The following is a 22788-nucleotide window of genomic DNA, read 5'->3' as shown; positions in this document are numbered from 1 at the left end:
TATAAAATTTGATTTTGTGACAATATGCAATTCTATTTTTACGGAAAACTAATTGTGATCTTTGGTAAAAACTTTCCTTTTTGACTTTTTGAAAAACTGCTATTCACGTTTGTTTGAAATTATATTTGACAATATTTTTACTATGTCCTTGATATTGCTTTCATTATTTACCAAGGAGATGTTCTTCTTTCAGATATGTTCAGCAGAGATGTATCATCAGATGTCTGTTACATTCATTCCATATTTTTGTGTGCATCAATGACAATTGAGACAAGTGCACATTCAACTGATTTATTTTTTTATTAAATCATGTTATAAACATCATTACAATAAAAAGTGCCACAATAAATATGTGCCACATTTTAAAATACCTTGTACATTTATGCATTGTGGATACCATTTTTTTCCAATTTTATTTTATAATTTATGTATGTAATACAGAGCCTAAATTACCTTTGGGGTATAAAAGTGTAACACTGTCATGTGAAACTGTGTATATACTGATATGTAATGATAGCATAAAAAATAGATTTTCCTGCTGTCTAAGTTGTGCTGCTTGTACCGGTATAAGCATAGCATATGTATATTAAAAAAAAATAGGTCAAGTTCCTAAAAATTAAATATGTAAATGGTGAGAGAAAATGTTTTTATAAATTATTCTGAAACATTGAACATCTCTGTAGTGTAAATCTATGTTTGGATTTGACTGTAAAGTGAATGAAGCAGAATGTTTTCCCAACTTTGGAAATTGCAAAAATTATCAGTACAGTAGGACATGCAATGACTGAAGAATATCTTTAATTGTATTTGCAGTCTGTCGCACACACTGTCCACAGCCATGTTCCGTCACAGTCGCTTCAAAGTTCAGATAATAATTTATGCTGGACCATTTACTGTGTTCAGGATAAAAACTTACCCACTAAATTTGGGGTCATTATTTAAAAGTTTAAAAACTTGCAGTATGATGACTGCAATGCTTTAAGTTTTTCACTACCACTTCTTTCTTTTCATCACAAATTCGCAAAATTATTCCCGTTTATATTCGGCACTTTCTTTCAGGAGATTGGAACAAAAATAGCCAAATTTTTTGAGTAAAAACTGAAAATTTACCAAATTTTGTCTGTTTAGAATTCATTTCCAAAAATATAAGAACAAAGGGCAGAACAATTTGGGTGAGAAAGTCTGGTGGTGAAAAGGTTAATGTTATGTACAACGATACTTGTTAAAATCAAAGACACTGGAAAAAGTGTCTTTGTTAAAATCTAAATTTAAAAAAAAAAAAAAAAAAAAAACATTTTTCACTGGGTCGTATTTTGATGTATGTGTACAGTCCCAGCATTTCTGTCTGTAGAAATCACTCTTACAACGTTATTTGGTTGTGGATTCTGGCTGACGAGGTAGTCTGTCAAATCTACGTTCATGGTGTGAAGTTTCTCCAAGTAGTTCAACATCTGTTCATCATCTTTCTTCTTATTCTAAACAAATAAATAGTACATTGTATTACAATGTAAGTATGTGATCTGATAAATTCAGATAATGGTGCAAGTACCGAATTCTGTCGTAAACGACAGTTTGGGTTCTTAAAAAAATGAAGTGGGACAAAGAAATCAATCAGGGAGTTTTTCAACAATTTTTAAGGTGTTTTTTTTTTTTTATATTTTGGCATAATTTTTCGAACATTTCAATAATTCCTGCCTAAAATTCCTAAAATATAGTCTAAGTTTTATCATAGTCATTGACGCCTATTCAAGAGTATGATGTTTGTTGTGACTAGTGTGAATGGGTAAGCTTCATTTCGACAATGAGCTGTTATCACTGTAAACAATGTGCTCAGTTTATCATTTGCAAACAACTAATTTTTTGATTTAAAAAAAATCATGCCGATTTTCCATCAAAATCTAAGCCAAAAGATTGTACAACAACATCATGTTCAACTTATTGAAGTGTGCATTGAAAGAGACAACAGGTTGGTTGTGTGCATTAAGGAAACTGTTTACCAACAGAAAACACAATGCTCACCATCAATACAGCTTCTTTGTCTCTCCGCATATGCCTTATCTTTTCTACTTTTTCTTTACTCTTCATTGTTAGTTCATGTTCTTCTTGTTGCCTAGTAACAAATATAGAAATCATCATCATATGCAATCTATTGTCGGTGAAATATGTCTCACAGTTTTACCTTGAGAGGAAGTGCTTGCGAGTGCAATCCAAACTTATTAGTATGGTAAAAACAGTTAACCCAATTTTTTTCTCCAGAAATTCAAAAAGGAAATTATTCAGCAAAATTTCAGAAAATTCCAATGGCAAAATGATAGCAAATAGTGACCATCCTTATGACCATGACTGTTGCCTGACATAGTTTACATATGTCGCTTCAAGCCACTGCAATCATTGCATGTAATACAAGACACTAGACCAGAGCTATATTGATAATAATATAATATATTATATACATACTTTCTTAACTGCAGGCGATGTTGTTCTTGTTCAATATGAAGGCTTTGTTCTAAAAGGAAGAAGCCATTCATGGCACAGTCCTCGTTAGTTATCAAATTTAAGATATATATTTGTTTATAGTAATATACACTGTAGTTGGTACATAAACATGACAGAGATATGGATCCAGACATTAAAATGATTGACATTCAGTTATCTTGTATCTGATCATCAAACGAGTACTTGTTCAATTTAGAGGTATTGCTCTGGAACAGCATATAATTTCTACAAAAATGACCACCGGTCAGCCATTTTGAATACATCTGTTTATCAATGACAAAACTGCATTCACTAAAACAAATGGCAACTAGTCTGCCATTTTGAGTCCAATCTGTTCAAAATTTAAATATTTCTTAAACATGAGAACGCACAACAACTATATGCAATTATCTGTTCTGATTACAAAATATCGTGTAAACTTATACCATGAGAGATACATTTTCTTGAGCCAAGGGCAATTGTGAAATTCTGTATTTTGTTCTTGTCAGTGCACTCATGTCAAGGTATTTTACAGTTACAGTATAGACTGCTGCACTGTCTTGTTTGAAAACAACTTACGGGCGAAATTGACCAATGAGCAACATTTGTTAACATATTTTCACTAGCTATTTTGCAAAAATATAAATCAAAGAAAGCTTAGAAAGAACTCCTGTGTGCTGAAAGTATTGGAGACACATTGAAATTAATTTAAGATTTGCTTTTCAAATGAGAAGCTTGGCAACTAATATTTGTCTGCAATTTGAGATGCACATCTTGCAAAACAATGTGATTCACAGTATCAAAATACAAAATACAAAATTAGTTGATTAATATGCACACATTAGTACCCAAAATTAATCACGTCTCTGAATTGTCCTAGAGCATCTATGTACCAAGTTTCATTGAAAAGTAATGAAGTAATACATCTTTAAATATCAAAAGCTAAAAATTGATTAATTATGCAAATTAGGTAATTAATAGTTCACATATATGTCTGTGCATTGTCGTAAGTATCTATTTAGATTTCATTAAAATGTGATGATTAGTACCTGTGATATCAGTGGAAAAATATTGACAAATCATGCAAATTATGTTAATTATATGCATGGATTTTTAACTAAAACTAATCAAATCTGTGCATTAATCTAGAGCATATATGTAACAAGTTTCATCAAAATCCAATGAATAGCTCTTCAGATATCAGTGGAACAGTCATGGAACAGATAAAAATTAGCGAATTATCATGAAAATTAGGTGGATGCATAATATGCATGGATTTCAAACAAAATCTAATCGAATCTGCGCATTAGCCCAGAGCATCTATGCACCAAGTTTCATTAAAAACCAACATACAGTTCTTGAGATACTAGTGGAACGGACGGACAGACACGCACACATACTGACAGGGTAACTGTGAAGACTCCCATTGTGTGCTTCACAGAAAGGTCGCCTTTATTAGGCTGTATGGGATTCTGACAGGAATTTAATACAGAATTTGCTGAAAGGTGTATTTGTGACTTTATAATCCTTGTGCCTGCATACCTGGATTCCATCATGTGATGATAAAAATTGAAAAATTATTCTTATTCCTTATTGCTCAATGTATAAATTTATACCGTAATGTAATAACATATATCTGATAATAGAAAATTAACTCACCAAGCTCACTTCTCTCTAGTTCACTTTTCAGTTTCATGTCAATCAAACCTTGTTTCTGCTCTTCTTCCTCCATCTACCGGTATAAAAAAAATATACACGGTTATATTGGAAATATACAAGAGTATATGATATATAATTTGTAAAATGAACAGGTGTGAGAAATATTATAGAACACAATAACAATACCATACTTGCCCTAGTGCATGCACTTATGTAAAAAGGTGTAATAATAAATACGTAAACATTAACTGGACATTTTATGTGCCTTGATCTACTGTAGCCTGACAAGTTGGCGTAGGTGGCGCCCTTGACTGCTGCGAATCCCAGTAGCAGTCCACGACACCACCTAGGCCAACTTGTCAGGCTAGATCTACTGCAGATGTCCTTTTAATGGACCAAATACGGCAACACAAAGTGTAAAAGTTTATATATTGTAAAACAAATAACTCACCTCAATTCTAAGTTTTGTTCGGGTCTTTATCGCCAACTCGTGCATTTTAGTCAGCTGACTGCTGGCATGATAACCCCGAAATACTACCTTTGACACATTGTAACCAATTTTCTTAGCAATATCCATGAGGTGTGGGTAGGTGCTGTCACAGTCATTTAACTTCTCGGCTTGGTCCATGAATTCTTCATAACTTAATTGCGATGCAAACGATACTACATCGGCACACAACCCGCTAAATACACAGGTAGGTCAAAATAGAACCAATATTATGAAGATGGACTGATTGATTATTATTATTATTATTATTATACACATAATAATGTTACTAAGGAAAATTGTCACCGTGCATTTCATTTCATTTATTTATTTATTAGTCTTACTTTTGAGTATTGCTTTACCTTAAAATCCTAGATATATCACAATCACAATGATACACTTAATTATATGATTAATTGATATGCTGAATACATGTACACTTACTTAATGAAATCAGCAATAGGGTCTTGTGTATTAGCCAACTAAAACAAAACAAATGTTGTGTGATCGCTACAGTACAGTAATGAAATCAGCAATAGGGTCTTGTGTATTAGCCAACTAAAACAAAACAAATGTTGTGTGATCGCTACAGTACAGTAATGAAATCAGCAATAGGGTCTTGTGTATTAGCCAACTAAAACAAAACAAATTTTGTGTGATCGCTACAGTACAGTAATGAATGACCAACATAATGGAAAGGACTAGCAACAAACTGCACAATTTATAACAAAATTTAATAATCCAATATACAATAAATGGGATTTTTGGCTTAAAGGGGCACCTCCCAGTTAAGCCTAATCTCACAACAAATTTACTTTCTGGATTAAAATAACAATGGGTAACAAAAGATAGATTAACATTGTAAACAACATAAACAATAGTGTCCCATGATTCTTTGGTGCAATCCATGGGATTGAGCGGTTCCCCTTTAAGTTTCTATTGGAGATGCACTTTTAATAGAGAAACTCCAGTAAAACAAAATCCAGCATGTTCTCCTTGAGGACTTAATCTAACACAATTTCTGAAAACAGCAGCACAAATTTATGTCAATTATTTATTAGTTTATTTATTATAAGGTTCTATGTAAATTCTATTCTAAAATTTGTGTTTGAAATTGAGTACATGTATACAAACACGGTAAATATTTTCAAAAATAATAATGAACAAGCCATGCATGGCACAGTACCTGTTTATAGTATACCGGTAGTTTATTGTTTATAGTAATATAGTTGGAATATAAACATGTCAGGAATATGATTATGATGATTGTTTAACATTTAAATAATTGACATTTGTATCTGATCATCAAACGAGTATTGAGAGATATTGCTCTAGATTAAAACAAAATCAGCCATTTTGAATACATGTATAATGAATAAAATAAAATTAAAATTTGAACATAGTCAGTCAAAGCATGTCAGAGATATGGCTCTAGAAGCCCATTCATTAAAACAAAATGGCCACGAGTCAGCCATTCTGAATCTGATCTAAAAAATAAAATAACGTGCATCAGGAACCCACAATGTCTAATGTATGTACCAAGTTTGAACAAAATCCATCCAGAAATGCTTGATTTTGATGATTTCTTAGCACAAAAATGGCCACCATTCGGCTATTTTAAATAGGATCGTCAAGCAAATTGATGTGCATATGTATAATATCATGTATGATGTATGTGTGGAGTTTGATTGTGATTGGTCAAGACATTTCTAAGATACAGGTCCGGACGCACGCACACACGCATAGAGGTCAAAACATAAGTCCCCGTTTTCGGACTGCGTCCAAATGAGGACTAATAAATGGCTATAAACACTGCTGAATTCTTACCATTTTTTCAATGTCTTTTAATTCATAAAATAACATCAGTTTGACGCGAATCAAAGCTTCATCTTTAGTTCGAACATCTTCTACCTATCGGAATATAAAATAAATTGTCATTGTTAATGACACAGACCCCGCCCAAAATTTTGTGATCTGACATATCAATTTGATGCTGATGAAGTCACTGAGATTAGATTGAAACCATTAATAGGAGATGGATTTGTAAAAAATTATGATTTAGTGCTTTTACATGAGAATTGGACATTGGGCAGTCATTTTGAATCAAATTACAAAAATAATGTTCATGTTGATGTATCTATTGGTATACTGTCTTTGTACAAAATTTAAACAGAAATGTTCATTGCATTCATGGGAAAGTAGGCATGGGTACCATGAAAAACAAAATGGCCACCAGTCCACCATATTAGTTTGAATCACAGAAAAAATATGACATGCAACTATAACCTAATATGTATGATCATCATACCAACTTTGATCCAAATTGGCCTAGTCATCTCTGAGAAACAGCCTCGAACATGTAAAAAAAAGATGATTTAACGCTTTTACAGGCAATTTGGGTGTCGGTCAGCCATATTGAATCGAATCACAAAAATAATGTTGGTACTAATGTATCCCTTGGTATTCTATCTTTGTACAAAAATTAAAGAGAAACGTTCATTGCATTCAAGAGAAAGTAGCATGGGTACCATAAAAAACAAAATGGTCGCCAGTTGGCCATATTTGTTCGAATCATGGAAAAAATATGACATGCACCTATAACCAAATATGTATGATCATCATACCAACTTTGATCCAAATCAACCTAGTCATCTCTGTGAAACAGCTCCAGACATGTAAAAATGACGATTTAGCACTTTTACATGAAATTTGGGCGTCAGTCAGCCATATTGAATCGAATCACAAAAATAATGATGGTGTAGTTGTATCTCTTGGTATACTATCTTTGTACAAAATTTAAACAAACATTCATGACATTCAAGAGAAAGTAGCATGGGTACCATGAAAAACAAAATGGCCGCCAGTCGACCATATTTGTTTGAATCACGGAAAAAGTATGACGTGCACCTATAACCAGATATGTATAATCTTCATACCAAGTTTGATCCAAATCGGCCCAGTCATTTCTGAGAAACAACTCTGGACATGTAAAAATGACGATTTAGCGCTTTTACATGAAAATTGGGCATCGACCAGCCATATTGAATTGAATCACAAAAATCATGTTGATGCAGATGTATCTCTTGGTATACTATCTATACAAAACACCCCAAAAATCTTTAAAAAAAGTAATTAATAACCACAAATTTAACCCTAAACTAGACAAGTATATGGGTTATCCCAGAGCATCTATGTACCATTTAGTTTCATTGAAATCTGATTTGAAACCATTAACATAGCCTAGACCATGATAATTTCCAGTTTTGTTGACATTTTAATTGTCTATACTTAGTGTGTATATGCAGATAAAAAACTGTGTCACCACCATTTAGAAAATACTTGGAGTGCATTCTGGGTAATGATGATGAAACCCCCTTAACACATGTGCATTGACAAATTGAAGAAAGATCAAATTTTACAAAATCACAAGTTTCAGAGATAATCAAAAAATACAAATTACAATATTCATCAAACAGAATCCACTTATACATACGTTGTAATAAAACTGATCCGGAATTATTCTCAATTTTGTGAAGTTCCGGGCACCTGGCACTTTACGAAATTTATTATCAGGGTCATCGGGATGGTTTCGTTTTCCAATTTCTTCTTTTGTATACTGATCCGTCAAATTGACAACATCGGGTCCTTCGCTGCCATGCCAACTAAAATTATGTATCCTTATCAGAAGAAAAAAACATTAAGTATGAGTCGTATTATTAGGATCAATTCAGCCTGAGCTATATGGACAAAATATTTAAAATTTTTAACCTTGAAGCAGTATGCCATAAGATTATTCATGAACCCCAAAAATTTAGCTCACTCTTAAAGCTGTCATATTTAAAAATGCACTGGCTGTTCATTTTTTTATTATATACACTGTTTACGTCATATGGGTCCCATATCGGACATAACGAGTCATAATGACCACAACTCTTCAATGATTAAATATAATTTATTAAAATTGTCTAATTTTTGCGTTTTCGGAACTTTCGTCATTTTCATGTTTTCATAACTACCGTATAAACATCACTAAAAGCATTCTCACCTATATATATATATATATATTTATATATATATATATATATATATATATATATATATATATATATATATATATATATATATATATATATATATATATATAAAATTAATGGATTATCAAGTAAAACCAAAATGGTTGTCAGAGGAGATGGATACATATAGCTCAAGACTTAACTGCTGTCGTTAGCGATAAGATGCAATTAACACTAGTGCTATTAAATCTTGTACTGACCATTCATTAGATTGTAGCATGAACATAGTTGGTCCATGCTGGAGATATCGCACCACCTTGTCATCTTCTCTGCGATAAACGACCAACACTTCATTCGCATCTAGCGGCAGTCCTTTCTCAACATGAATATGCTCATGTTCAAGCTGATTTAGAAACATTGCACATGGCCTGTATGAAAACAAAAAATACATTTTTTTTTACTTATTACGCAAACAAAATAATTACACCAATCATGATTGTTGGTCTTACAGATTCAAGACGAAGAACATTTCAATGATCTGTAAAATAATATCAATAAAAAAAATTTAAATTCTGAAAATTATTCAAAATTCAAGCCAGAAATCTGTTTTCCATTATAAAAGAATTACTCTAAATTTATATTCACTTCTAAAAACACAGAGTCCAACTTTATAATTTATTTCAAATACTTTTTTTTTGAATAATATCTTATGTTAGTATATCAACCTTTTAAGCACACTGATCCGAATTTAATAAGCCTTACCCAGGGATATGTTCCAATGTTCCATTTTTGTGAGTGACTACGAGATATTCACTCTGGTTGGCCGTGTATCTTGTTAGAGGCAAATACTTCTGTCCAGGCCAAATGTACAGCTATAAGGAATTACAGAAAGTATGGTTATTCACAGAGAAGTGTATAATACTTCAGTTTGTCACATTAGAGCAAAGACAATTTAAATCAATGAAATGTACAATTTTCTTTCCCTAATAATTTACCTATAGGTCACATAACAAATCTTGTAGTTGTTAGCGCAACTAAATCCCACTTAAAATGAAGTTAATTCGCTAGAATCAGAAGGGTATAACTGTTGTATAATACTGATAGTTTTTCAAGATTTCATAGTACACAGTACCTGTATAAACTGAGTTTCATACTACCATACTCACAAAATGTGGGCCAGTTCCAAACATTGGTCGGAGTTATCAATCCAGAAGTTTAGGGAAACTACCTGAGTGCAGTGTTTGTTTACTATATCTACAACAATAGAACCTTAGTAAATATAATACAGTACATCTTTGCTCTATTAGAAGCACAGCTTAAAGTAATAAATATGGTAAACCTGCTGTACTCACTCGTTGTGGTCCATCTATAACAGTGGCCTGGCCTTTTCTCTTGTAAATAATAGCCTAGAAAAAAATGAAAGTATTGACCATTATTTTTACTCTGTGAGATAATGGCACTCCGTGGTGATTAGGTAATTAATAATCAGGGTATTATAATAAACTAATCATCTCACAGTTCATGTGACTTCAAATGAGATTTCATCGCATATTACTTATGTTGCATACCCTTATCTTATACATCCTTTAATATACATGTATATATAATATGTTGTATTACCTGCTGCCCAACATCCAATGTCTTCCATCCCATTTTACGTTGTCTGTCAAAACAAAACACGTAATCTTAATTGAATGTTCAAACTTATATCATTCATATAATAATAATTCTATTATATCAGCATTTTAATTTTCTGGACTATGTCGTTCTCCATGGTTAAATAATCAATATACTATGTTTTATTCATGTTTTGAAGTAGACCCCAAATGCAAATAACACACCTCAGGGGTAAATCCTGCTGTCAACTAGAATTGGCCAAAATATTAATTTGTGCTATTAACAATTTTGCTCAGAATTATTTGAAAGTGATCATGGCTTGCTCATCAACCCAGAAGTTTTGTCGATCATCAGAAAGTAATTGGACTTGTGCCACTAATGGATGTTGATTGAGATGATTTTACATATATCAACGTTCACACTAACAAGGACCTATGCAAATAAACCTTACAATGTTGAAATATATGTGAATTTGCATCGATCTATAATCACTGTTAGTTCAAGGGCTCAGGTAAAATTTTTTAGATGCTGTATCACAGATTTACATGCTTTTTGGTGTTTTAAAATTATTTTCATATCTCAGAATTAAGTTGAATTTAAGATACTATCATAGCAATAAACCACAGCCACAGTCGGGTTAACCACTTGGTATTGCACAATTCAAAAATATAGGTTTCACCACAGTCCCTCTATCACGTGATAGAGGGACTGTGGTTTCACACACCGGGTTGATCACGGCAATATTTTGGTGGACATCTTTAAAAGTACCACTGTGACGCATCAACCAATCAACGATGAGCATTAGATCGCGTAGTGGCAGAGATACACCCCTAGAAATAGAACTCTGCGTCGGAGATTGACCCTAATCTTATAAATCATGGGCCCCTACATATAATATTGTGTTGTTGCCGACGAACTTCTGATTATACATAGTGCGGCGGAGGAATCGCCTCTCCCTATGGTACTCCGGACCCCACAGTTCCATGTACGCGAAGCTGTTTTTCACAATATTGTCAATAACAACAATGGATACAGTGAGTCATGGTCTATTTCGGTATATGATTATTATAAAATTATTCTCTGAGATCATGCTTTTTAAAATTTACTTTGAGTAACGAATTGCATTTTTCGGATTTCGATTATTTTTTTGCATAGCACATTAAAAATCTCAAAACTAATTAACTTATGATATCCGGAGCGATTAAAATTCAATTTGCAATTAGTTAGTATAATAATAGATCGCATGCATTATAACTTTTACACGTTGAAACAAGTCTCTAAATAAATGTTCGTTTACTGCTGGTGAACACATTACTAGTAAATCAAATAATAACGTATGACTTACATGTTAGTACACTAGCCTAGCGAGCTCGCCTAATAAAGCGAAAGCGAATTGCCCTGACGTGTCGTAATACCAAACAAACTTGCATCTTGGGAAAAATTACTAATGCGCTCGAAAGAGGTCATACATTGGGACGAACCATTAGTTAATCAGGGGTGATCAATGATCGAGATGACGTGATATTGATTAAATGTCCAGCTTAGATTTGAAAATAGTACCTTTCAAATATTGGCAAGTGCAAATTCGGGAAAAACTTACATTTCATACATGCAATTACGTAAAGAGTTAAGAAAATGATATGAAATTTGACAAAATAGCGGTATCGTATGATACGAGTGGTTATGGAAAAAATCTATATTACAATAGAATTTTCTTGAATGTAACTATACGTTGCATAATAATGATTATCGTTCACACTGACAGACTTTATGTGGTTTAAAGGAAAGATGCGTTTTAGAAAATATATAATACGAGGATATGTGATCAATTGTCTAAAGTATTACCATTCAAAATGCGCCAAGCGACATACTTATATCGCCATTGATGATGAATTGTCGCCCTCACCGATGGATGGACACAAACGCACATTCAATTGGTGAGGGCGCAGTACATCATAACTGTCGGGGTAAAAGGATTGCGACTGGAAATTGTCATTGCATGACAAGTGCGTCGTTCACTAAATTTGTTGTCTTATTAATAATTGACGTCAATTTATGTATAATCTCATAATTTTTGTAATTTTAGATCATTGTTCGTTCATAATTTCGCATGATTTGTTGTTTCTCCCCACATTAACCATGAAACAATGTGATGTTCTTCTAAAATCAAGAATTGTCACGTGTAATTTTAATTCAAAACATGGAACGTAATTCCTCATCATAGTTTGTTACCATGCGCAACATGAATGGAATATAAAAAGATTTAATTCTTTGAGCTAGATCGTATATTTAATATACAATGTGCAACACACTCAGATGTAATGGTATTAGTTCAATTTACACAAATATACACGTACTTCAAATTACTAATACATGTACGTACCAGTAACCCAAAGCGCATGCACGATTTCGCACTGTTTGGATGGAAACAATCACAAAACATCGATTCACCTATAAGGGTATGTCATCTTGTAAGCCTTCTGAAGAAATTTGCCAAAACTAATAAACTGTTAATAAATAAATTTATTAAAATCGAACGAACTTCATGTGGGACCTGAGATCGTCACGAACATCATGATGTTACTTGAGAACATATTCAGATTTAAGCATATTTCATAAATATTTTTTCAAGTTGCTGGACCAGATGCCGGACCTATCGCTGGAATCATGGTAAAACGACAATGGTTGTTGGAATAGAAGCAAGCAGATTAAACGTGAATACGGTTGTGTAATTTGTATATACAAACCTCACATAAAATGGAAGACATGCCCACCAATCCAATCGGTGAGTGTAGTGGACATGTCATATATACCCAGACAACTGAATTAATTATTTAAATGAATATTTAAAAATTGAATGCCACAAGTAAGTAAATGAAGACAATGCTAATTCAAAAATCAACCATCAAAGTATATCATTACAAAAATTATTTTTGTTTATGATTGGAAAAAAATGCCAGTATTACAGTGATGAAGGAATGTTTCGAAAGACGTAATAAACAGTTTCCTCTTACATTTCGTGACGTCACGGCGTCAACTACGGAAGTGACAGGATATAAACAAGAGGAACACCATGACGGTGATGAAAGTGTGCAGACTGATACACGCGTAGTTTATGTCTAGACAATATCAAACGCCATTGTCAAATATTATCTTGTGTACAGATATAGTATAAATATAATCTCGTATACGTGCACTCAATGCAATTTACAACAAGATACTTTGATCTTTTCTATACATCATGTCCATATCTCGCCCGTACAAGATACTCAGCTGTAAAGGGCTGGCACCGAGAAGGCGACAAGTTACGTCCCTCTGGTCCCGCGTCTAATAGCATGGCTGAAATAAACATCTACTAAAAGTATGAATATTTATTAAATTATCTGCATTACATTTTCACCGACTTTCTCTCACCATTGTAACTGAGTGTAATTAAAATGTTCAGATATCGACTATCGTTCGTGTTATCTCCTTTTCCCATCTGCGCTTAAATACACTAGACAGGTCATATTGAATAAATTATTGGTTTGGTATTCATCTTAATTAATTAATTCTGTTCATAACGACGACTGTGTTGGCATACTGCTGAATGCGTTTATACCATTAATTTCGTCAGATAATTGTTAATTGATCACTGATTTTGTTTTTTGTCTGATTGTCAAATCTGCACGTTATACGAAGTTATAACCGCAGCGTACTGCGTTTGTATTTTTCTGTATTGTCCATCGCCATAGCAACGATTATCCGTGAGACTTAGGTCAATGAAATTAAAATAAACAGACTAATAACTATTAAATTAATACATCAGTTTGAAGTGCTTCGTATATCATTCTGTTGATACCAATGTATTCATCTAAAACACGTGATATTTGTCTGGTAGTCATGGAAACAATGTGAAGATTAAAATGAAGTGAATTGTTTTTAGATTATGCTTCTATATTTGTGTTTTATGTCAAGGCTGACTATGTAGTTGACATTTTAATGGACAGACCGTATCTCAATGTTGCCAGTAATCTGTCCACTGCAATTCGGGAGCGTGTGAACACCAATTGGTATGTGAACTGAACTCGAATCCCACTACTTTTATTTTCTGATAATTTAACGATTTTGGTCCGATGAACGTTAAGTTACTTTCCAATGAAAATGACGTCATTATTGGTCAATATTGGTCTACATTTATTGAATCAGATGCAGAAATCGAGAACGTATAGCATAAGGTTGTGCAGATATCCCATTAGGATACACTAGTCTTATGTACAACTAATGAAAATGCGTACAGGACATCGAACCACGTATAATTGGGCGCGCCGCTGAGATTTTCCGTCATTTGTAACTGTAGTCGAGTTTAGAACATCACAGACGAAAGTAAACATGAGTATGATAACAGGTGAACTTCAAGGCGGTCATAGATACGATAGTCTACTATGAATGTGTCTGTTATCAATCATGTCGAATAGGAATGATTAAGTCAGAGATGGCCCATTATTTGTCAGAGGTACGGTATATTAGAATAGAATAGAATAGAATAGAATAGAATAGAATAGAATAGAATAGAATAGAATAGAATAGAATAGAATAGAATAGAATAGAATAGAATAGAATAGAATAGAATAGAATAATTAAATGGCCCATTATTTGTCAGAGGTACGGTATATTTGGAAATTCTTTTTTGGTTTCTACACATGTAGAAGAGAATAAAGCTAAAATGAAAACACAAAATGCGACAAAAAAACAACAAACAAGAAAAAGTAAACTACTGTGTTAATATTAATTGCTCTCTTATCGTATATGTACTTCATCCTCTATGACTTGGCACTTGATGCATTTTGTGTCCTCAATATTTGTTTTTGGTCGTGTATGTCTACCTGTTTTTACATTTAATTTGTGGCTGCCCAGTCTGAATTTGCTTAGAATTCTGATTGCCTGTCTATCATTAAGCTGATCTTTGTAGACTTCTTGTTTTATAAATTTTTTTGAAAAGCTGATATGCTCTGAGTTTTTAATCAGCTCTTCGCATGTCTTCTTTCAGATAGCAAGACTATGACTTGAGATTTTTTGAAAGTTTAGCTCTGTATATTATGATGGGGTAAATCATTGCGCTGCGGGTGAATGAACTATGGTGAGATAAAACAAATCAATGAACCGAAGACCTGGGCACCATAGCTGAAATAATGACCCGTTCCTCTGCCACACGAGCATTTAGTAACTTTCGTGGAAAAGCTGAAACTTTAGATAATAGTTTCAATTTCTGAATACCGATTACTTTGCGTGATTAGTGATAACTGGCCATCTGGTAGCGAGATAATACATTTATCTTACTTTGATTTCTTGCAGTTTCACGAACTCCTCTGACATCTACGGAAATTTAAAGTCCAACAGTTTCTACAATCTCTGGATATCAGGTGTAAATGATACACTATCTCACGGCGATCAAAGATGTCATATGTTTCTTATCAACTAAGCAAGATCGAGTCTGAGACTCGGTGAATGGTATTATCTTAAAGACGGTCTGGATCCTATAGTTCACATGGATATGTAAATTAAGATCCTTGGACGTTTCTGTCATTAGTCATTTTTTTCTGCGTATAACTTATAGCCAAGGATATATGTCATACGTAAAGTAAATGATGGATATCAGGGGCCGACTTAGGGGGTCGGGTCAGGTAATTTTTACACGCACTACACATACAATTGGATAATTACGTTATTCCTCACACATTTGTTAAATAACTCTACAGAGAATAATATTGAGTGCAATGAGCCGAAGAGTTGTTTTATTTTGTTGTTCATATATTTATGTTGTTTATTACCGTTTCGAATGTTGATTGCACGAAACACGTAAGGTATATAGTTTGGCGAAACACGTTTGAGTTAATTTTATTTTTATGAAAATTATCATCTTTTGGAGGATTTCTGTCCAAGGTTTCCCTAATTATGTAAATTATATGTAAATATGTAATACATGTACTAATAGATAGTTGTCAATCTCTAGAGTCGTCTTTTCAAGCGAAATGTGATTGTATTGTATATATTGTGATAACACTCGGCACTGATACTGATGATAGGGAGCATTGATCATTTTTAGACAACGCTGAATTTGGTAATGATGTTTCAAAACCAGGTTGCTAGTCTTGTTTAGCAATTTCATTTGTTTCAGAGGGTTCGCGAAATTCTATTGAATGTAAAATGTACATATCATCTTGTGCTGGTACGCTTTGTTACTGGTATATATATGTCTTTAAGTCGTGTTACTGGTTTTACCTGGGCAAAATAATTTCATGTATCATCCCATCCCAAATATAATAACCACCTTCAAAACGGCGCCGAAATAACCAAGTCAGCAATCAGCATTTCAACAAAAAGTTATAATTCACCGCTAATTTTTAATTTTTTCAACAGGACAATATGGAAGAGAAATAATATAATTTATTATTTACAGTATTTAGAAATAATATAATTTAATATTTACAGTATTTCATCATCTTTTTTCACAACGGACACGCGCCCTCTGGAGCGGACTAACGCGGCGCTGCAATGGGTCAGATACATGGATTGATCGATGTATTTGGGTGCACCTGAGATCGAAGGGGGTCGACAAACTGTCAAACGTGCCCGTGACCCGGTCAAGGAGAAACACGGTCAACCACTAAAAGAACACGACATGACAGCATGTAAAGACATTTACAACTCCGGTAGTATATTACCAGCCTGAATTAGTGTACACGCCGGCCGCTCATGGAAGTCTCGCTTGCCGTTACATAAACCCAGGGGGCTCATCCGTCTTGACTCGAGTCCCCTGTACAAAGAACTTATTGTCTCAGTTTCGAATTCGTCCAGATATTCCATTCTATGCAAACCCGGGAAATGAACAATAGGCTGGAACAATATAAAATTACAAGATGGGTACAGGAGTGTCATAGTGTGGGGTCAGGAACTCATGGAAGAGGCGTGCGGGGGAGGGGTCAGGGACTCGTGGATTAATATTATCCCGTTTTATTTATACTAACAAACGGGCGACAGTGACTATGGTGTCGGGGTAGAGAGTTCACGCAGACAATGTTCGGATTTTATAAAAGAGCGCAGTTTAAGTTAAAAGGCAAGATCGTATACCCTGTAGGATTGGCATACGAAAAACGGAAATGGACAGGATTGCACGTGTCCCTTTTGTGAAAACGGCATTGGAACAATGAAACATGGCATCTTGAAATGTTTTTCCAGCCAGAGAGAAACTATGCTGAGTAAACACATGAATTTAACAAGTGATAAGATGTATAAACTGGCAATAAAATGTTAATAAAAAAATTCTCTTTTGAGGGACACTAGCCAGGGCTACAATATAAAAAAGTAGATGGCATCTTTAAACAGTTCATCATTGATATTTTCTGACATGTGTTTTCACTTCCTAATTGTTTTATTCATGTAATGTATACTTCTATTGGCGACCCCCTGAATTAAAAGGGTTGCAGCAAATAAATAAAAAAATATCATTCATTTTTCCGCCCTACGTGGTGCAAACTCATACGACGATGATTCAGACATAAAATGATTTTCACACTACATTATGTTGTCTAGCAATATCAGATTGTATATTATAAGCCGTCTTCCAACTGTTTAACTTCTGCGGTTATCAAATCCGTGACAGGAGGTCGTGAGTATATCCTATGAACAACTGTAAACACGTATACAGCAGAGTTATTATACTCATTGAGACAAGTGATTTTTTTTAAATAAATCTAGAGTGATTTGTCTATTTTTAAAACCAAACAGTAAGCATATACTCGCAAATGTTGAAAGTCTTAAAAATGAGGCCGATCCAACCACCTCTGGTACCGACAATATTCACTCAGTTGAGGAGCTCTTCTGCATACGCGGTGAAGCCTGGTTGGCTTTTACTGAAGCGACGCTTATTAATTTTAAAGTCTGTGCCTGCGTTCAGAATAGGGGATTACATAAACATGCGTGCCTTGATACAAAATCTTATTGTTATTTGAAACATACACGCTTGCCATTTTTTTGTTGCGAAAAGTTTGTTTTCAGAATAGGGGATTACAGACACTCGTGTCTTGGTACGCATTCTTATGCAACCTGTGTTATATGTACCATGGAACTATAAACCCCTTGTATGTACGTACAGCCAACGCAAATACTCCGTGGATATATAAAATATTTCATATTGTTAGAACCGAGAAACGGCAGCTCGAATATAAATTGGAAAACTTCCGCAAAGAAACCAATGTCCTTTCCCTGGTACGATGCACGAAGAGGAAGACACGCCATGGTACTGCATACGTAGCTAGGCGACTTTGAGCCGTACGTGGGTGTTGGTTCGAGTCACGCACGCAATGTATGTTTACTTTTGTTCAACATAGTATTTATCTTGCCGTGTATTCGTTCTTATATATTCGCCTTACTTCCTAGTGTCTTATCAGATGAAATTAACGGTTTCATTTCTATACGCATGCCTCACATATCCCGAATATCCTAGAGCCTTTTTCCTGTCACGTTAATTGAACTAGCTTTGATTTATGGCCAGAAAATTAAATACTGTTAATTTACATATATCATAATGCAACGATTTGAAAAAAAACAAAAAAACTTCTCAATACATGCAAGAAGATGTGACACAATGATGAACCAAAATCTGGACAGGGTTAACTACCCCTGTTCTCGTTCAGAAACTATCGAATTAGCGAGTAAATGGATAAATGAAATGTATTGCCACACAAATACTCAAATTACCGGAGTCATGCCTGTAAGCGTATAGTACTCAATACGTTGGAGAGTAAACAAAATAAGTTCAACATAACGAATTGAATTCGCTTCCCACTTGGAATTTTAATATTTTGGTTTCAAAAATACATTAAAACTCACAAATCTCATTTTTGCGAGCGCGTAACTAATTCAAATGTGATTTTAATCAGTTTGTGTAGTAAAATACGTTTACTTCATTTCACATGAAATTCTGTTATTTTGATAAGGCAAAATTCAGTGAACATATTTTTTTGACAAGTCGATGACAATACATTAATAAGTCAATTCAATTCAATTCAATTAACTCATTTGTCAGTAACCCTGTGCCCATATAATAATAATAATAATAATAATAATAATAATAATAATAATAATAATAATAATAATAATAATAATAATAATAATAATAATAATAATATAATCCCGTTTAGGCGAAGCCTATGGTATGTCACTGTGTAGTGTGCTCATAGACCTAAGGCCCGTGGTATCCTAAACTCCCCTTGTTATCGTCACGTTTACACTTTTGAATTGAGTGCAAAGAGGAGCCTGTGAAATGTGTATATACAAATGTGTTGTCCTTATAAAAAAAATCTTACAGGATACTGGAACGAATATTGGAACGATTAACTAAACAATGATTTTACATGTTAAATGTCATGAAAGCGTGCACAAAATTAGCACATGTCTTATACAGGTCAGTGCATTAAGTTTGTGATTTTTTTTATTTTTTTTTCAATTTTATTTAGAAGCAGTGAGCACCCTTTCGTATGCCACAGTTGGAGAGAGGGGGTGGACCAACGTGACATTTAAGAAATTGACTTTCTTTGTCACTCCGAGCCAGTGTGTGCTGAATACTTGGAATGTGTCTAGACAAGGGAGGGGTTTTACATGGCACGTGCTTGAAATGTGACATTACTATGGGACTGATTGGTGACATAAAGTGACGTCAAACCATACCTTTATCCCCGGCGTTTATCTGGCGAACCTCAGCTTTATATACCATAACTCTATCCCCTAGGTATAAACACAGTCTCTCAGAGCAGGGAGCTGTAATGTCATTACAGCTCCCTGCTCTGAGTAAGCTGTGTAATATGTATGTGTTAATAAATTGGCAATTCATGTTTTTTTTTTGGTATAAGATTTTTCTCTTCTTCATAAACTGGTTACGGTTTACTGGATTAAATGTGAATGTAACATAGGTCATCATATATCACCTGGAAGGTATTAGTGTTAATTGGTGCGTTTCGGTGTCACGGCTTTAGCGTCTAAATTTAGAAACAAGTCTATAATTGCTTCAGTTTTAAAATAGGTTTATATTTCGTTATTTTTGTACTATGGGCTGATGCCATGCATGTGGATTGTGTAAATTCGGTATATCGCTATACACCTCGAAAAATTTCAACGGCAATCGTAGTGCATTTCCAAGAGTCTCTTCACACTTCCACTATAATATACGTGACCTGGTCCCGAACGTGCCAGAACTGAGGCAATGTGCTCCTACCAACCAACCAACCAGCCAATTACATATGCAAATACCAACCCAGGCATGAACGCCGCTCTTTTTTTCATGAAACCCTTTTGATTCCAATTCCCTTTGAAATAAAAGTGTCAGCACTTTTTATTTGTTCACTCCTATCAAACGTCACAAAGGAAACGGTCCTGTATTGCCGCACACGCCATTGTATCACGTCCAGGGGACCGGGTCCGCGTAGAATGGCTGCAGTAGATCGGATAGGTATTGGTGCCGTGTGGGACTTATCAGTACAAGAGAGCGCTTTGTTCGTTGATTGAAAAAGAAACTAAACCACCACGTTCGGATTTCGTGCAGTGTTACAGTCTGAATATATCATACATGACAACATGTTCGGACTTGTTTGTATTGCCCCAATTTCCATTGGTGAAACGTGCACAAAAGAAACGGAAGATATGATAAATGTCACGACCCCCTCCGGTGTATTTCTTTTCCATTCGGACGGAACGTTTGATCAGGGCCCTCCTATTTCAATTGTGCTCCTTTACAAATTTTTTTTAGTCGACCAACTTCCATTTTCTGTCTGTCTCCACAAATCAGTTCTGTCTTGAACTATTTCTAGCGGCGATTTGATTTAACACATTTCAAACTAAGTGCAAAATGTACTTGTATGTCTAAAAAGAACGTCCGAGTGTTTAATGTGGAAATGAAACCAGGTACTCGTATCATCATTATAAATGTTAATTGTACACCGGTGTGATCGCTGATATTATTCAATATTAATTAGAAAATGTACTGGTAGTACCAAGCAAACACTGTAGACACGAATATTATTCCACCTTACCCAGATGGCTATATGTGGGGGGGGGGGGTCGATATTGCACGATTACATTTAGACTAGTGTGAGGTCTTTATGCACGATCTGGCACCGTCTGTGTAGCATTCTCTGGATGTGTTTAACGCGGAGCCTGTCGTTGGCCTACAGTCCTGGACCGCCCACCAATGTAAATGATTTTTGATTAATTACAAGAGGACCGGATTACGAATTTATTGTGTTTGTATTTAAGTTCCATCGGCGATAAATAATATAATATTCTATGTATATATATATTGTATAGTTTGTCTTGGTTTGGAATGTTTCTATGATTTGAACACATCTGTAAACATGTTTTTTTTTTGTCTCGTGGAGCGTTGCCATTATTCTCGTCACAGCTTGTTTTATATTTCTGTACGAAACAATGAAAGGTACAAAAAGTGGAACAAGATGACCCTTTCTCGTAAAAGCGCTGAGTTTTACGGGTAAATTGTTGTTTATAGTTAAAGAGGTGCGATAGACGAACTCTGTTGGTCGCGTGGACTCGGATAACCATAGTAATATCTCAGACGTGAATAAATTTCTCTATAGTTATCCAGCCCAGACTAATATACATATGAACCTTTGATTATGAGAATACGGGAATGTGTTGGCACTAGAATTTATTAACGACTGAACTTCCAGGGCCTTATGACACTGCTGGTCATACGTCTCGCCCACGCATGCATTTAAACTTCTGAGTGAGTGAAGTCGGCTGGGTAACTGGTTGAGACTGGATGACTGCACAGAATTGCATGGCGTTGCTAGATGATACAAGTCGGATGATGTGTCTGTGTTAGTGTGTCGTTGGCGACCCACTGTATATACTTCCAGTACACACGCGTTCCGTCTACCCATTACTTTATCGTGATGTGTTCTTTTTAATACAATGATAAAAGAAAATCACTACATGACGTTTGCGTGACAATTTTTTTACAAATACATGTATCGCGATCCTCTCGACGAATGACAAACTTTATGTTGTGTGTGTGGCCGAACATATTAATATGAATATTGCAAAAATTATCAAAATTAACAGCAACGCCTCAATTTGTATCTTCGTTTTTTTTGTTTAAACATTCTACTGTATTTTGTCTTAATTTTTGTTATGTGACCATTTTAATTCCTACTTGGGAAGTGTGTGTGTATACCGCTCAGCCTAGTTAGTGCGTATCGACTTTTTCTGCCTGTCTATCCATGTGTGTCCGATCATTTACCGTTTTCCGACAAAAATATACAATAATGATTACAACACGGGATATGTGCTCTGTCATTTGGGCAGTCGTGTGTAACGAACTATATATAGTATGTTTCGTCGGCAGTCCCGGTAAAATGGTGAATTTTCAATCGAATTGTGGAACATTGAAATAGCCAAATTTGTAATTTCCAGGTTGCTGACTCTTGCAACGTCACCAGCCATCTCGGGATAATTGATTGGATGTTCCCAGGGACCCGATGATGT

General features: G+C 34.5%; 1 protein-coding gene across 1 annotated transcript; it reads right to left on the bottom strand.

Moving 5' to 3' along the window:
* Positions 1 to 277: 277 nt before the first annotated feature.
* On the bottom strand, positions 278 to 11704 carry LOC102802274 (uncharacterized). The gene is made up of 13 exons (XM_085499130.1): positions 11597 to 11704; positions 10255 to 10297; positions 9987 to 10040; positions 9397 to 9506; positions 8895 to 9062; positions 8115 to 8298; positions 6449 to 6532; positions 5066 to 5103; positions 4586 to 4817; positions 4135 to 4207; positions 2458 to 2506; positions 2020 to 2110; positions 278 to 1475 (listed from the first exon to the last, which is right to left on the bottom strand). The coding sequence occupies exons 2-13, from the start codon at positions 10285 to 10287 to the stop codon at positions 1299 to 1301; spliced, it is 1293 nt and encodes a 430-aa protein (XP_085355256.1). The 5' UTR covers positions 10288 to 10297; positions 11597 to 11704; the 3' UTR covers positions 278 to 1298.
* Between the last annotated feature and the right edge of the window lie 11084 nt (positions 11705 to 22788).

This window comes from Saccoglossus kowalevskii, chromosome 1, assembly GCF_978046115.1.
Source record: "Saccoglossus kowalevskii chromosome 1, keSacKowa6.1, whole genome shotgun sequence".
Taxonomy (NCBI): Eukaryota; Metazoa; Hemichordata; class Enteropneusta; family Harrimaniidae; genus Saccoglossus; species Saccoglossus kowalevskii.
The sequence above is the reverse complement of the archived record's forward strand: the minus strand, read 5'-3'. Positions and strand labels throughout refer to the sequence as shown.

Excerpts from the sequence above, each read along its gene's own strand:
- LOC102802274 (XM_085499130.1), bottom strand. The coding sequence starts at position 10,287 with ATGGGATGGAAGACATTGGATGTTGGGCAGCAG. Across the intron at positions 10,041-10,254 it reads CATTGGATGTTGGGCAGCAG|GCTATTATTTACAAGAGAAA; the intron begins GTAATACAACAT and ends ATTTTTTTCTAG. Across the intron at positions 6,533-8,114 it reads CGGATCAGTTTTATTACAAC|GTAGAAGATGTTCGAACTAA; the intron begins GTATGTATAAGT and ends ATATTCCGATAG.